Source organism: Trichomonas vaginalis, chromosome V (assembly GCF_026262505.1).
Source record: "Trichomonas vaginalis G3 chromosome V, whole genome shotgun sequence".
Classification (NCBI taxonomy): Eukaryota; Parabasalia; order Trichomonadida; family Trichomonadidae; genus Trichomonas; species Trichomonas vaginalis.
The window spans coordinates 7,803,224-7,815,659 of NC_067207.1; the positions used below are offsets into that span (position 1 = coordinate 7,803,224).

At 35.2% G+C, this 12,436-nt stretch overlaps 6 protein-coding genes and 5 pseudogenes across 11 annotated transcripts in view, besides 5 other annotated features; 3 read left to right on the top strand and 8 right to left on the bottom strand.

The window, feature by feature from the left end:
• Positions 1-141: part of a mobile genetic element that runs on past the window's edge.
• Positions 1-6,749: part of a mobile genetic element that runs on past the window's edge.
• Positions 104-141: a terminal%2Cinverted (terminal inverted repeat of MuDR-5_TvMULE4 transposon ID:TVAGG3_0297200).
• Positions 150-602, top strand: TVAGG3_0297210 (uncharacterized protein; the record flags this gene model as incomplete). Its single annotated transcript, XM_051229378.1, has 1 exon — positions 150-602. One exon carries the CDS (start codon positions 150-152, stop codon positions 600-602), a length of 453 nt encoding a protein of 150 aa, XP_051099108.1.
• Positions 619-1,038, bottom strand: TVAGG3_0297220 (protein of unknown function, DUF4108 family; the record flags this gene model as incomplete). The annotated part of the gene is made up of 1 exon (XM_051229379.1): positions 619-1,038. One exon carries the CDS (start codon positions 1,036-1,038, stop codon positions 619-621), a length of 420 nt encoding a protein of 139 aa, XP_051099109.1.
• TVAGG3_0297230 (uncharacterized protein) lies at positions 1,074-2,309 on the bottom strand (the record flags this gene model as incomplete). Its single annotated transcript, XM_051229380.1, has 1 exon — positions 1,074-2,309. One exon carries the CDS (start codon positions 2,307-2,309, stop codon positions 1,074-1,076), a length of 1,236 nt encoding a protein of 411 aa, XP_051099110.1.
• Positions 2,340-2,732, bottom strand: TVAGG3_0297240 (uncharacterized protein; the record flags this gene model as incomplete). Its single annotated transcript, XM_051229381.1, has 1 exon — positions 2,340-2,732. One exon carries the CDS (start codon positions 2,730-2,732, stop codon positions 2,340-2,342), a length of 393 nt encoding a protein of 130 aa, XP_051099111.1.
• TVAGG3_0297250 (protein of unknown function, DUF4106 family) lies at positions 3,142-3,678 on the bottom strand (the record flags this gene model as incomplete). Its single annotated transcript, XM_051229382.1, has 1 exon — positions 3,142-3,678. The coding sequence occupies one exon, from the start codon at positions 3,676-3,678 to the stop codon at positions 3,142-3,144; it is 537 nt and encodes a 178-aa protein (XP_051099112.1).
• On the bottom strand, positions 4,055-4,895 carry TVAGG3_0297260 (annotated as a pseudogene). Its single transcript has one exon. A coding segment is annotated over exon 1 (841 nt).
• Positions 5,105-5,659, bottom strand: TVAGG3_0297270 (annotated as a pseudogene). The gene has a single exon. A coding segment is annotated over exon 1 (555 nt).
• A 450-nt stretch (positions 6,750-7,199) lies between the features above and the next one.
• TVAGG3_0297280 lies at positions 7,200-8,502 on the bottom strand (annotated as a pseudogene). Its single transcript has one exon. A coding segment is annotated over exon 1 (1,303 nt).
• Positions 8,503-10,108: 1,606 nt separating this feature from the next.
• Positions 10,109-10,146: a mobile genetic element.
• Positions 10,109-10,146: a terminal%2Cinverted (terminal inverted repeat of Banshee-A3 transposon ID:TVAGG3_0297290).
• Positions 10,147-10,813: 667 nt separating this feature from the next.
• TVAGG3_0297300 lies at positions 10,814-11,419 on the top strand (annotated as a pseudogene). Its single transcript has one exon. A coding segment is annotated over exon 1 (606 nt).
• A 31-nt stretch (positions 11,420-11,450) lies between these two features.
• TVAGG3_0297310 lies at positions 11,451-12,297 on the top strand (annotated as a pseudogene). Its single transcript has one exon. A coding segment is annotated over exon 1 (847 nt).
• A 130-nt stretch (positions 12,298-12,427) lies between these two features.
• Positions 12,428-12,436, bottom strand: part of TVAGG3_0297320 (WD repeat-containing protein 11 family) — a gene marked incomplete at both ends in the record, with an annotated part of 945 nt that continues 936 nt past the window's right edge. Inside the window, one exon of the mRNA XM_051229383.1 lies at positions 12,428-12,436. This exon is cut by the window's right edge and continues 936 nt beyond it. Coding sequence (XP_051099113.1) covers positions 12,428-12,436 — 9 coding nt within the window.

Below are 12,436 nucleotides of genomic sequence, written 5' to 3' on the forward strand. Positions count from 1 at the left end.
TTTTTGCATAATATAATGCCAATATGGTTTCTTTTGATTTTATTTCATTTATAAGCAAATCAGATTTACCCAAAAACTCCACTCCATAAGCGTTCATTTGCTAAATTAAAAAGTGACAATGGGCTAGTCTGTCCCTTTCTCTTTAAAAAATGTCTAGCGATTTCGCTATCTATATTCGAGACAAACTTTTCGACAGCAAAACATCTGTCGACCATAAAATCTTACATAGTGTAAACAAGACAGGTGAATTTGTTCTAAAGTTCTGTTTCTGGGAATATGACAAGAACCATAAAACATTACAAAGAGCAGTCTTAAAATTTGTCAATGACAGACTTGTTGACAGAGATGACGCCGATTGGAAAGATGAAGTCCAACAAAAGTTCTTAGAATGCAAAGAAGACACATGCGCTGTTCTTGAAGATGAAATAGAAAACAGAATAGAAGAGCTATTAAAGGACAAAGAACTTTTACATAAATATGGTTCGGAGAAATTTGGAATAACTCCACCAGAAAAGAAGAAGAGAGAAAATAAAGAAAAGAAAGTAGAAGAAGAGAAGAAAGAACCAGAGCCAGTTCCACCGAAGAAGAAATTTGACATGTAAAAATAAAATTTTATTTTTAGAACATTTCTGGGTCAATGTCAATGTTCTCTTCCTCTTTAGGAGCAAACACCGGCTTAGACTCTAAAATCTTTTTACCCAATTTACCTTGAACTTCTACAACTTTAGACTCATAATATTCATAGTCGTCTGTCTTCTTTGGTTCATAAGGTATAACAAGTTTGTATGCTTTGCCTTCTTTAAGGTTTGAAAACCTTCTGTCAAAACTTTCTTTGACTGTTAACAAACCTTCTATGTCTAAGTCTTCAAATTTCGCACCATTTTTAGTCACAATAGCAAACTTAACTGGTTCGATGTTCCAAACTTTGCTGAATGAAGACTTTTCAAAATGGTAGAAGTAAACATTCAAATAAGCGAATGGTTCTAGTTCTTCTTTAAGTCCTGACATGTACTTGTTTACTGAGATGAATTTTGTCATCTTTTCTTCAGAATAAAAAAATATTTTTTTAAAATTTACTCAGAAAAATTTTTCTTTGTATATACACCATTCTGTACGTCTAAAAAACTTTTGACATTTGCCAAGAATGTTCGTTTAGACGCTGCCATATAACCATACTCTTGACAATATTGTTTATATTCATCATATAAAGACCTTTCATCTAATGACACAAAGTCGCTTTCATCTATGAACAGTTCATAAACACTCTTGTTTGCTTCTAACAATGTTTGTCTCTCTTCGGTATGTGGAATTTGTCTTGGGTTGAACTTTGAAATATCTAATGTCATGAAATATGAGAACAAGTGGTTGTAAAAGTCAGATGTCAAACATTCTGACAAAGCGTCAAAATATTCAGTATCTTGCATATGAGAATCTGACGTTCTGACAACTACATATCTTCTGTCAGAACTTTCTAACTTCATCGGAACAGCATTGTTTGAAACCATAATGAAGTTTGCAACATTCTCACAAACTCTTTGGTCTTTATACTTTCTTTCAACAACTCCAACTTTGTCTGTTATAAGACTCTTCAAAGCATCTGAGTTTAAAACTTTTGTTGTATCTATACTTTGAAGTTCGTTACATACTATAAGTTTCATATTCTCAATTGAAGAGTTAAATTTACCGCAGATGTTTTCTAAGTTTGTCATATTAGGGTTCGAATAACCTTCTAAAAGTTTGCACAAGATATCTGTAAAGAATGTGTTCTTACCTGTTCCTTGTTTTCCAATTATAATGAGAGCAGTTTCATTTTTAGCACTTGGATGTTGTAAGATGTTTGCAAACCAACATAAGATATACTCATAAACTTTTTCGTTTCCATTGCATATAATTTCTTTGACATGGTCTAACCAAGCTTCTATAATATTTTCTTTCCATTCTACTTGTTCATATTTATATCCAGTGAAGATAGAATAGAAGTTTGGAGATGGTGTATAGAACTTTATACCTCGAACTGAAAAATCTTCTAACTTTGACAATAAGATATCCCAAGCATCTAACATCTTCATACCAACTTGTACGACTTTTATTTTCTTAAGTTTCTGTTTACATTCTTGTTCTGAAACTATTGTCGCTTTAGGTTTGTTAAAGACTACATCCCATTCTTTCATAACATAACATTCTGGGGCAGAGTCGACATAAATGACTAAACGTTTCAAATTCTCGACTGCTTTGTTATAGTCTCGAAATGGACACATATTTCTGAATGCTTGGAAGTCATAAAAATCTGAAACATCTATTCTGTACATTTTTATAAAAATAAAAAAATATTATTTTTTTTATTCTTGACTTTGTTGTTCCATTTGTTGCATTTGTTGTTCTTGGGCTATTTGTTGTTGAAGTTGTTCTTGTAATACAATACTTTCACCAGTTGCATCTTCCAATTCGAAACTTTCTGCCGTCATTGACAAATACATAGGACATAAAAGTTTTACAGGAACAAAGTTTGCGTCAACTAATGTCAACGTTATACTTGCCAAAGTGTTTGAGTTCACTAAGGTTGAAAATTCTGCATTCGAATGAACAATAGGCAAACCAGCAGAGAAAGTATTGTTTATACGCATAAGTATCTTTTGGTCATAATAGTTTCTGTCGACATTCGAATAACACTTTGAACCTAAGTTTGAAACAATATATAAGATTGGTGTGCTTAATGTCAATGGAATAGACATTCCTTGTATGACACCTTTTCCTGTTATAGGAAACTGTTGGTAGTAAAAACCAGAAATAAGTTTTGTATTATAGCTCATATCGTTTTTAGTAAACTCAGTCGGACATCCAAACATAATGAAACCTGCTCTAGTTGCAGCACATGTTACACCCGTACTTAAAGTATTAAATAAGTCAACAAAACCTGTTGGTGGTATATCTGAGTAAGTATCTTCAAAGGAGTATTTTTTACCATTCACAACAATAAAGTCTTCTGGTGTCAAAAGAGCAAAACAGGCTTTAGTCGTCATTGTGTTTAAGGTTAGTTTACAATATCGTCCTTGAGGACTTTGTAAGTTTGTTGTTATAGAATTATATGACTCAGGGTTTTTAGTCGTAATAGTATAAACCATTATGTCTTCTGCCATTTACTTAGCAAATAAATTTTAATGAAATGTTGTGGTCGTCAAATATTTTTATAACGTCTGGGAAACTATATTTTAAGTTCAACGTTTCACCTCCTTTCATAACGTATATCTTGTCAATGACATTATATGAAACACCACAGCAACTAATGTCGGGTTCTATTTCTTTGATGTTTATATCGTCTGCCTCTGTCAAAAGTTTCAATAGTTCTTTCAAAACTTCATGAGGTGCAATGACATATGAGTTCACTTTTACAGGGTTGTGTTCGACCAAGTTTAACATTATACTTAAAGCTTGACAAATCTTCTCCTGAGTTTGAAGTTTGTCTTTCAGTTGTTGGTAGTCGTTTCGAATATCTGCAACAGAACTTAAGTCTCTGTTAACTTCAGGATATGTTGGTTGTTCTTTTACAGGAACTATTGTTATACCATCTTCGTCTTCGTATGGTTTCCCCATTTCAACATCTCTGTCTTTGACATTGACAATAACACTTTGACTGTTTGTTTGAGTTGGTGAATTTAACTTCACATCTGCCACCGCCATTAAACCTTTTGAAACACTTACGCTTCTATTTTTCGGAAATGACATTTTATTTAGAATAAAAAGATGGACGTATTCGGATATCTCTTTGAATTGAAGCAGAACAAAGTTTACACACACAAACAATACAAATACATTGACAGAATAGTTCTTTATACAAACAATGGTAAATGTTATAGAATAGCAATATTTGCTGAACCAAAATATTTTCATAAAGCAAAGAAAGTTGGTATAACCGAGATGGTGAAAGTTCTTGACGTTGACAAAAATATAACAACAAAACTGACCGATATTACTAAAGGAAAGTTTATAATACAGTATTATGTCAAAACAGGTGTCATAACTATTTACGATGGTGAGAAGTCAGTTCAAGAACAACTTACTGACCTGCTGCCAAAATCTGCTCGATGGAAGCTGTCGTTATGCCAATCTGAGGAGCTCCAGCAGGTTTCATCGAACGAATCTTCAAAAGAGCATCTTCCGTGAAAAGTGCTATTGGTTTTGTAAACTTCTTTGCTTTCAATTCATCTGGACCGTCTCTGTCACCAGTATATTGTATTTGAACTGTACCAACAGTTGAAATACCACCCATAAAGTCTTCTGAGTCAGCAAATGGAATGCCAAGCCAAAAGTTTGAACGGTCTCCATTTGTATATTGAGTTTTTTGACCTCCTGTATGAGTCCATAGTTTTACATATGGCATAATAGAACTTTGCATTTCAGGGTTAATGGTCGTTGTGAAGTTGTTGTTAAAGTTCATAGCATCTAATGTCAAGTTGTATGACCTCATATCCTCAACTGTGGAATATTCTTCTCTTGGATAATATTTGCCATCTATATTTATATGATATTTAATACCAGGGTTGTAGAAACAAGAATAGTCATTTATAGTTCGTCTGAACAGTACAAACATAGTATCTGCATGTTTCATTGCAGTTGTTAAGGCAATATCTGTTCTTGCACCTGGGTCAGCACTTTGGTTTCCAACTTCACCTGCAAAGTCTTTGACAGATATTTGGTGTATAGGGAACATAAGTGGAACTGCAATATATTTGGCAGCTAAAGCATTTGAAATATCTGGGTCCAACATATAAACGCAAGTCTGCTTTCTATTCTCTTGCATTCAAACTTTTCGCATGAACTGAACTTAAGGTCCCAAGCATCTCCAGCAGCATTGAAATAATAGTTTACTTCAGTGTTGAAGTTTGAGAAACCAAAGTCTAAGTCAACTTTGTCTTTGCAAAATTCGGCGAATGATGTTTTATTTTTCCCTTTACGTCTGTAATAGTGAATGGGTCTTGTGTTGGTGCAATGACTAAGTTATTTTTGCTTGGAGTAAGTTCGATAGAAATTTTTCCTGCCCAGTTTGGCAAGTATCTTAAAAACCTGAAGATGAGGAAAGATGACAAAGGAACTCTAAGTTTCAGTTTTACTTTAGTGGCAGCATTTCCATCTGAACCAGAAAGGTTAACATAAACTCCTGGAACGTTAGGGTCAAGTCTTCTTATTTTTTCAATATTTGCATACTGGTCTGTTTGTTCTCTAGCTTGTGGTTGTACTGAGTTTCTTAAAGCGAACCATTCATAGTTTGCCCATGTTACTGTTTGAACTAAGTCAGAGTTAGAATATATCTTATATCCCATGAAAACTTCTGGAGCATATTGGTATCCGACATAGAAAATTCCATGCAACCTTTCTTGTCAGACAACTTGGCAGAAGGTTTTATTTCAATGTCTTGTTCCACGTATAAGAATGAGTTGTCAATAGAAATAATGTGAAACCTGTCGCATGCAATATCTACTGTTGTTGAAGAACCTTCACCAAACTCACCTACATTTCCATAAGAAACAGCAGTTGTATATTCGTAAGTTCCAGGAACTATTTCTGACCTTCTAATGGCATTGTCGCATTCGTTATACCATTCGGAAACATTTCCGTTCATGGCATCCAAAACTGTTGGCGTTATATTCTGAGCGGCGTACATTTCATATGGGTAAAAATATAGAATAGTTGGATTTATGTGTCATAATAGAACCCATTCGGACCAAGCTTTACTTTCTTCCTGGCTGACTTTTAACTGAATCTTTAACTCTTCTTTTTCCTTCATTGCCACTACTTTCACTAGATGAAGTTACTTCTTCACTACTTTCACTTTGTTCTACTCTTCTCTTCTTCTTTGGTGTCGCTTTGGTAACTTGCCCTCTGCTTCAAGTTGTTGCATCTTTGCCTCATGTTCACCTAGTATGTTGTAAATTTCCCATGTCCTTTTTGCCTTTAGGCTCTGGTCGCCCATCTCAGGTAACCAATATCCTAGAAAGATTTTGTCATAGTTTGTATTTGAGTCTTCGCTTATTGTTGCATGACTCTTTCCTGAGTTTCCGGTTCAAGCTCTTCAAATATAGCTTGTCCATATGGAATAAGCTCGTTTCCAAATATATGTTTTTGTAGCCATTCTGGTTTTCTTTCCATGTTACCAATAATATCTTTTGTGAATGGGAAAGCTTTTACCCAATGTTTCAGTCTTGCGTCATTTATTTCTGTAGTTGGTTTTATTTTGTCATGGAACATGTTTTTCAATACTAACATTTCATTTGGTACTGTCCATTTGAGTTTTCTTAAATATTCATCCCTTCTCATTTCATTGTCTGCAAAGTAAGTTTTTTTATGACATTTTGCAAACTTTCGTTTGCAAGGTCATGTACAATAGGTTCTCTTCCTTCTCTCTCCCTAACTGTCTTTCTAAACTCTTCACCAAATATACCATCTCTATGGTTCTGTGTAGTTCTTTGAGATAAATGTTTTAGAACGTCAGGTTGTATATTTCCATCAGCCATGTTCATTTCATACTGGTTCAAAATATCTGCATCTTTCATATCTTTCAATGGCATTAAAGCCGCGCTGAAAATACCAGCTATATCTGGTTCACCATTCACTTCCATTGCGTCTACAACTTCTTGGAATTGTGGTTGTAAGTTTATGAACCACCTATCCGGATTAGCTTTATGACCCCATCTCATTGTAGTTCCATAGTCTGCAGAAACAAAAGTAGGTTTGTTTCCATATTGGTTAGGTTCTGAATGAACTTTAAACAATGTTTCATTTCTATATGTTTTGTTGAAATTTAACCTTTTATTTTCACCGAGTTCAGCCAAAGATTGAACGTTATATGGTCGTAAGTAAAAAGGATTATTGTATTTGTGTACATTATCTTTCAGTTCTTCCATTCTATGCTGAATATTTTCATCTGATGTTGGAGTCTTTTGTATGTCGGCGAACATTTTTCGATATTCTTCTACTATGTCAGCCGAATTTTTCTTAGACTCTTGGAAAGATTCCATATTCTCCTCATACACTTGTTGAGGGTCAAGATTTTTCGGCTGTTCCAAATCTTCATCTAGTTCTGTGAAGTTAGTTTCCAAAGGAGGGATTTGTTCGTTTCCTTCAGGCTCTTCTAGCTGTTGTTGCTGAACTATTTCTTCCATGTCTGGTTGTATCTGAACTTCTTCCTGTGGAGTTTCTTGTACCTCATCTCTGGCATTCATATATTCCGAGACGTTTTTAACAAATTCCCTTTCTAAGTCATCCGGACTCATAAACCTTTCTTCTTTCGTTCCGTCTCTATTTTTTACGCGTTTCATGAAGATAGTTGAATTATCATTTATCTCTGACATCAAATATCTCGGAGTAAATTCAGTCATGTCATTTGGATGATATGCTATTAAATCATATCCCTTAGCGAGCTTGTATTTTCCAGGTTTGAAATTATATCCGATTTTATGCTGAACCATAAAGCTAAATAGGTTCGGGTCAGTATTTCCTTCCTTGAACTTTCTAATAGCTTCTTTATATCTGTCACTAAAGTCAAGAGTATCTGGGTAACCATAGTCTTCTTTAAGCATTTTTAAGAAATCTTGGTTTCCTTGTTCTCTACTTCTTTTATGTCCTTGCTCTGTTTGTTGTTGTTGTTGTGCTGGATTTTGAACTGTTGGTTGCTGTGTTGGTTGTTGTTGCTGTGCAGGGTTTTGAACTGTTGGTTGTTGTGCAGGGTTTTGAACTGTTGGTTTTGGTTGTTGTTGTGCAGGGTTTTGAACTGTTGGTTGTTGTGTTGGTTTTGGTGCATGCCTGTGTCTGTGTGACGATGTAAATGTTTTAGGTAGTCCCGGTGCAGGTGCTTCTCTTGGAGGGTTTGGTGGTATATAAGTTCCACTAGCTAGTATATAAGTTCCACCAGCTGGCACATATGTTCCATCTGCAGCATAATGTCCTACCTGACTTTTCGTTTTTAAGAAAGCATTTACTAGGTCTGTTTTGGTCTGTTGTAACTCTTTTTCTTGACTTTCCACAACAGCTGCTCTAACGGCGTCATAGGCACTTTGAACTGCCTGTCTCGTTGCTGCATCTGTTATTTTCGTCATATTTTGTGCTACTTCTCTTAACTCTTTGTCGAAACCTTCAGACTTCAGTTTCTTTCCAGATGAGAAATCGTTCACTAGTTTCACTTTACTATGAAGAGCTTCGAAGGCATTCTTAAAGTCAGCATTCATTAAAGCTTCATTTGAACTGTCTTCATCCGCTTGTATTTTTTGTCCTTATTGACCCTATAAGTTGGGCTGCTTTGGCGTTGGCTTGGGCATCTAACCAGTCATTATTAGCTTTTATATATTCTGCGCTTTTCATTGCCTTTTGCATGGCTGCGTCGTTATTTTTACTTTCTTGTGCTAAGTTTTCATACTGTACGGTTTGGTTTTGCAACTGTAAAAGTTTTTCTGCCTTTACATTTGCTTCAACTTCTTTTTTATACTCATCGCTATCCATATATGTCTTCATGGCTTTTTGTTTTATCTCTTCATCTTTCAGTACTTTATATTGAGTAGTATGGTTTTTCAAATTATATAACATCTTGTTCCATTTTCGCTACTTCTGCTGCTTTTTCTGACACTTTTTTCGCATATTCCTCTGTACTTAGTTCTTTCAGTTGTTCTTCTTTCTTCTTTTTCTCTACGTTTAACTCATTGAGTTTCTTTGTGTGTCTGTCAAACTCTTGTTTCTTTTCATTTTCATTTATTTGTTTCTGTATGTCTATGTTTGACTTTTTGACATCTGTTATTTGATTTTTGAGTGAACTCAAATTCATTTGACTTTGAGGGTTATAAGCTGTTCCGTCTGCAGCTCCACCATAGCCTGCCATTTTCGCTAAAAGTGCCGCTCTTAAACCTCCACTCTGTGCACAATAACTCGGTTTAAAAGCATAGGTTGCTTGACATTTGTTGCAACATAGGGGTCATTCATCATTTGTTGTTGCAACTGTTGTTTGTGGTGTCAGTTTTACTATTGGATGTTTCAATGCTCCCTTCCTCTTACGTATATTCTTACGTAGCTTACGTGGCATTTTAAGTGAAGTTAAAAAGCGGTTTTTGACAGATGTTTATATGACACTTTTTTGTTCAGCTCAAAAAACTACTCGGTCAAAGTGTTGTCAGTTTTGTAAAATAACCGTCTTATCTCATTCTATAAGGGAGAAAAGGCTTCTCAAAGTATACTTCCTTGGAACGCCTGTAACTTTTCCTGTAGCGACGATAGCCCCTTACTTGTCCGGACAAAGTTATACTATTTTGAGCGCTCTACAAAAAGTCAACGGCGACGACTCTCAAAAACCGTTGTGTAAAAAGTTTTACCGTTGGACAAAAAAGTATATATAGAAAACAAAAAACGTTTATAGTTCATTCAATATTTGAGATGGAACGGTTTGCCAACGGTAACTATTAAATAAAATAAAAAATAGAGGGGGTTACCGTTGACAAAAACCGTTTATTTCAAACTTTTCTATAAGTGGTCCGAAAAAAACAGTTCATTTTTCATAATGTACGCGTCTCGAACAGTGAAGCCCAATTCAATAGAATACTATCTCGAAAAACAAGAAGCTGACACTGCTATTCAGTCTTTAATACAGAACCAAGCTCAGGAGAACTCAAAAGACTCCCAATTCAAATCGACATCCAATTCGAAGCAATTAAAACTTGACTCGAATGTTTTAAAACCACAGCCCGCACGAACAAATACAGCTCTAAGAATAGACCAAAGAATACCGAACAAAGAGTTGAGGTCAAGATTGAAATTACAATCGGATGAGTATTTTTCCCTTAACAACCAGGGAAATACTCCATATAACCATATCTACACAAATACCGTTAAAGAAACAATAACGGCATACACAAAACTCTGTCAATTGGTCCCCAACCAGGACCAATTGACGGACATTATATGTTCCTACATTCCCATATTTGCTGAGTGTGTGGAAGGTAGGACATTGTTACAAGCTTGCTTACGTATGCCACCAAATCTCCGTCAACAATTTGCTCAAATTGTACATGAATTTAAAGCTTTTAACAACGGATACGATGGAGATGAAGTAGCAGATGATAGAGTTTATAAGTGTTGTAAACAGAAATTCATCAAAAGTGACACCTCAGAAAAGCTAAAATATTGAATTTTTGGAACTTTTGATAGAGCACGTTTTTAAATATTAATTAAAGTAAATGTATATTTTGTAAAGATTCTTTTTAATAAAAAAATAGAATTTTGAAGAAGAACACAAAATCTTCTGAAAAATAATATCACATAAACTCATATTATTTTCTAATATATAACTATTTTATATAAAAATCAAATTCAATGATCTTAAAAGCGAAGGATAAACCTCAAAATTTACGAATATAATGAGTGGGAATATAATGCTTATCTATCATAAAACCATATGAAATATCAATTTTTGCTTTACGCCTAATTTTTGACGACAATTAGCAAAAAATGTTAAATGTTAACACTCAGTCCATTTGAATATGAAAAACAAAATTGACTTTAAAAAAAAAAAGGTAATGGGGCCTCCAGGCACTTCGTGCCCTCTAGCCCTGAAGATGTTTAGTATAACTTTGTCCGGACAAGTAAGGGTCTATCATCGCTACAGGAAAAGTTACAGGCGTTCCAAGGAAGTACACTTTGAGAAGCCTTTTCCCCTTATAGAATGAGATAGGACGGTTATTTTACAAAACTGACAACACTTTGACCGAGTAGTTTTTTGAGCTGAACAAAAAGTGTCATATAAACATCTGTCAAAAACCGCTTTTTAACTTCACTTAAAATGCCACGTAAGCTACGTAAGAATATACGTAAGAGGAAGGGAGCATTGAAACATCCAATAGTAAAACTGACACCACAACAACAGTTGCAACAACAAATGATGAATGACCCCACTATGTTGCAACAAATGTCAAGCAACCCTATGCTTTTAAACCGAGTTATTGGTGCACAGAGTGGAGGTTTAAGAGCGGCACTTTTAGCGAAAATGGCAGGCTATGGTGGAGCTGCAGACGGAACAGCTTATAACCCTCAAAGTCAAATGAATTTGAGTTCACTCAAAAATCAAATAACAGATGTCAAAAAGTCAAACATAGACATACAGAAACAAATAAATGAAAATGAAAAGAAACAAGAGTTTGACAGACACACAAAGAAACTCAATGAGTTAAACGTAGAGAAAAAGAAGAAAGAAGAACAACTGAAAGAACTAAGTACAGGAATATGCGAAAAAAGTGTCAGAAAAAGCAGCAGAAGTAGCAAAAATGGAACAAGATGTTATAAATTTGAAAAACCATACTACTCAATATAAAGTACTGAAAGATGAAGAGATAAAACAAAAAGCCCTGAAGACATATATGGATAGCGATGAGTATAAAAAAGAAGTTGAAGCAAATGTAAAGGCAGAAAAACTTTTACAGTTGCAAAACCAAACCGTACAGTATGAAAACTTAGCACAAGAAAGTAAAAATAACGACGCAGCCATGCAAAAGGCAATGAAAAGCGCAAATATATAAAAAGCTAACAATGACTGGTTAGATGCCCAAGCCAACGCCAAAGCAGCCCAACTTATAGGGTCAATAAGGACAAAAATACAAGCGGATGAAGACAGTTCAAATGAAGCTTTAATGAATGCTGACTTTAAGAATTGCCTTCGAAGCTCTTCATAGTAAGGTGAAACAAGTGAACGATTTCTCATCTGGAAAGAAACTGAAGTCTGAAGGTTTCGACAAAGAGTTAAGAGAAGTAGCACAAAATATGACGAAAATAACAGATGCAGCAACGAGACAGGCAGTTCAAAGTGCCTATGACGCCGTTAGAGCAACTGTTGTGGAAAGTCAAGAAAAAGAGTTACAACAGACCAAAACAGACCTAGTAAATGCTTTCTTAAAAACGAAAAGTCAGGTAGGACATTATGCTGCAGATGGAACATATGTGCCAGCTGGTGGAACTTATATACCAGCTGGTGGAACTTATATACTAGCTAGTGGAACCTATATACCACCAAACCCTCCAAGAGAAGCACCTGCACCGGGACTACCTAAAACATTTACATCGTCACATGGACACAGACACAGGCATGCACCAAAACCAGCACAACAACCACCTCCACAACCAGCACAGCAACCAACAGTTCAAAATCCAGCACCACAACAACAACCAAAACCAACAGTTCAAAACCCTGCACAACAACCAACAGTTCAAAACCCTGCACAGCAACAACAACCAACACAGCAACCAACAGTTCAAAATCCAGCACAACAACAAAAAACAGAGCAAGGACATAAAAGAAGTAGAGAACAAGGAAACCAAGATTTCTTAAAAATGCTTAAAGAAGACTATGGTTACCCAGATACTCTTGACTTTAGTGACAGATATAAAGAAGCTATTAGAAAGTTCAAGGAAG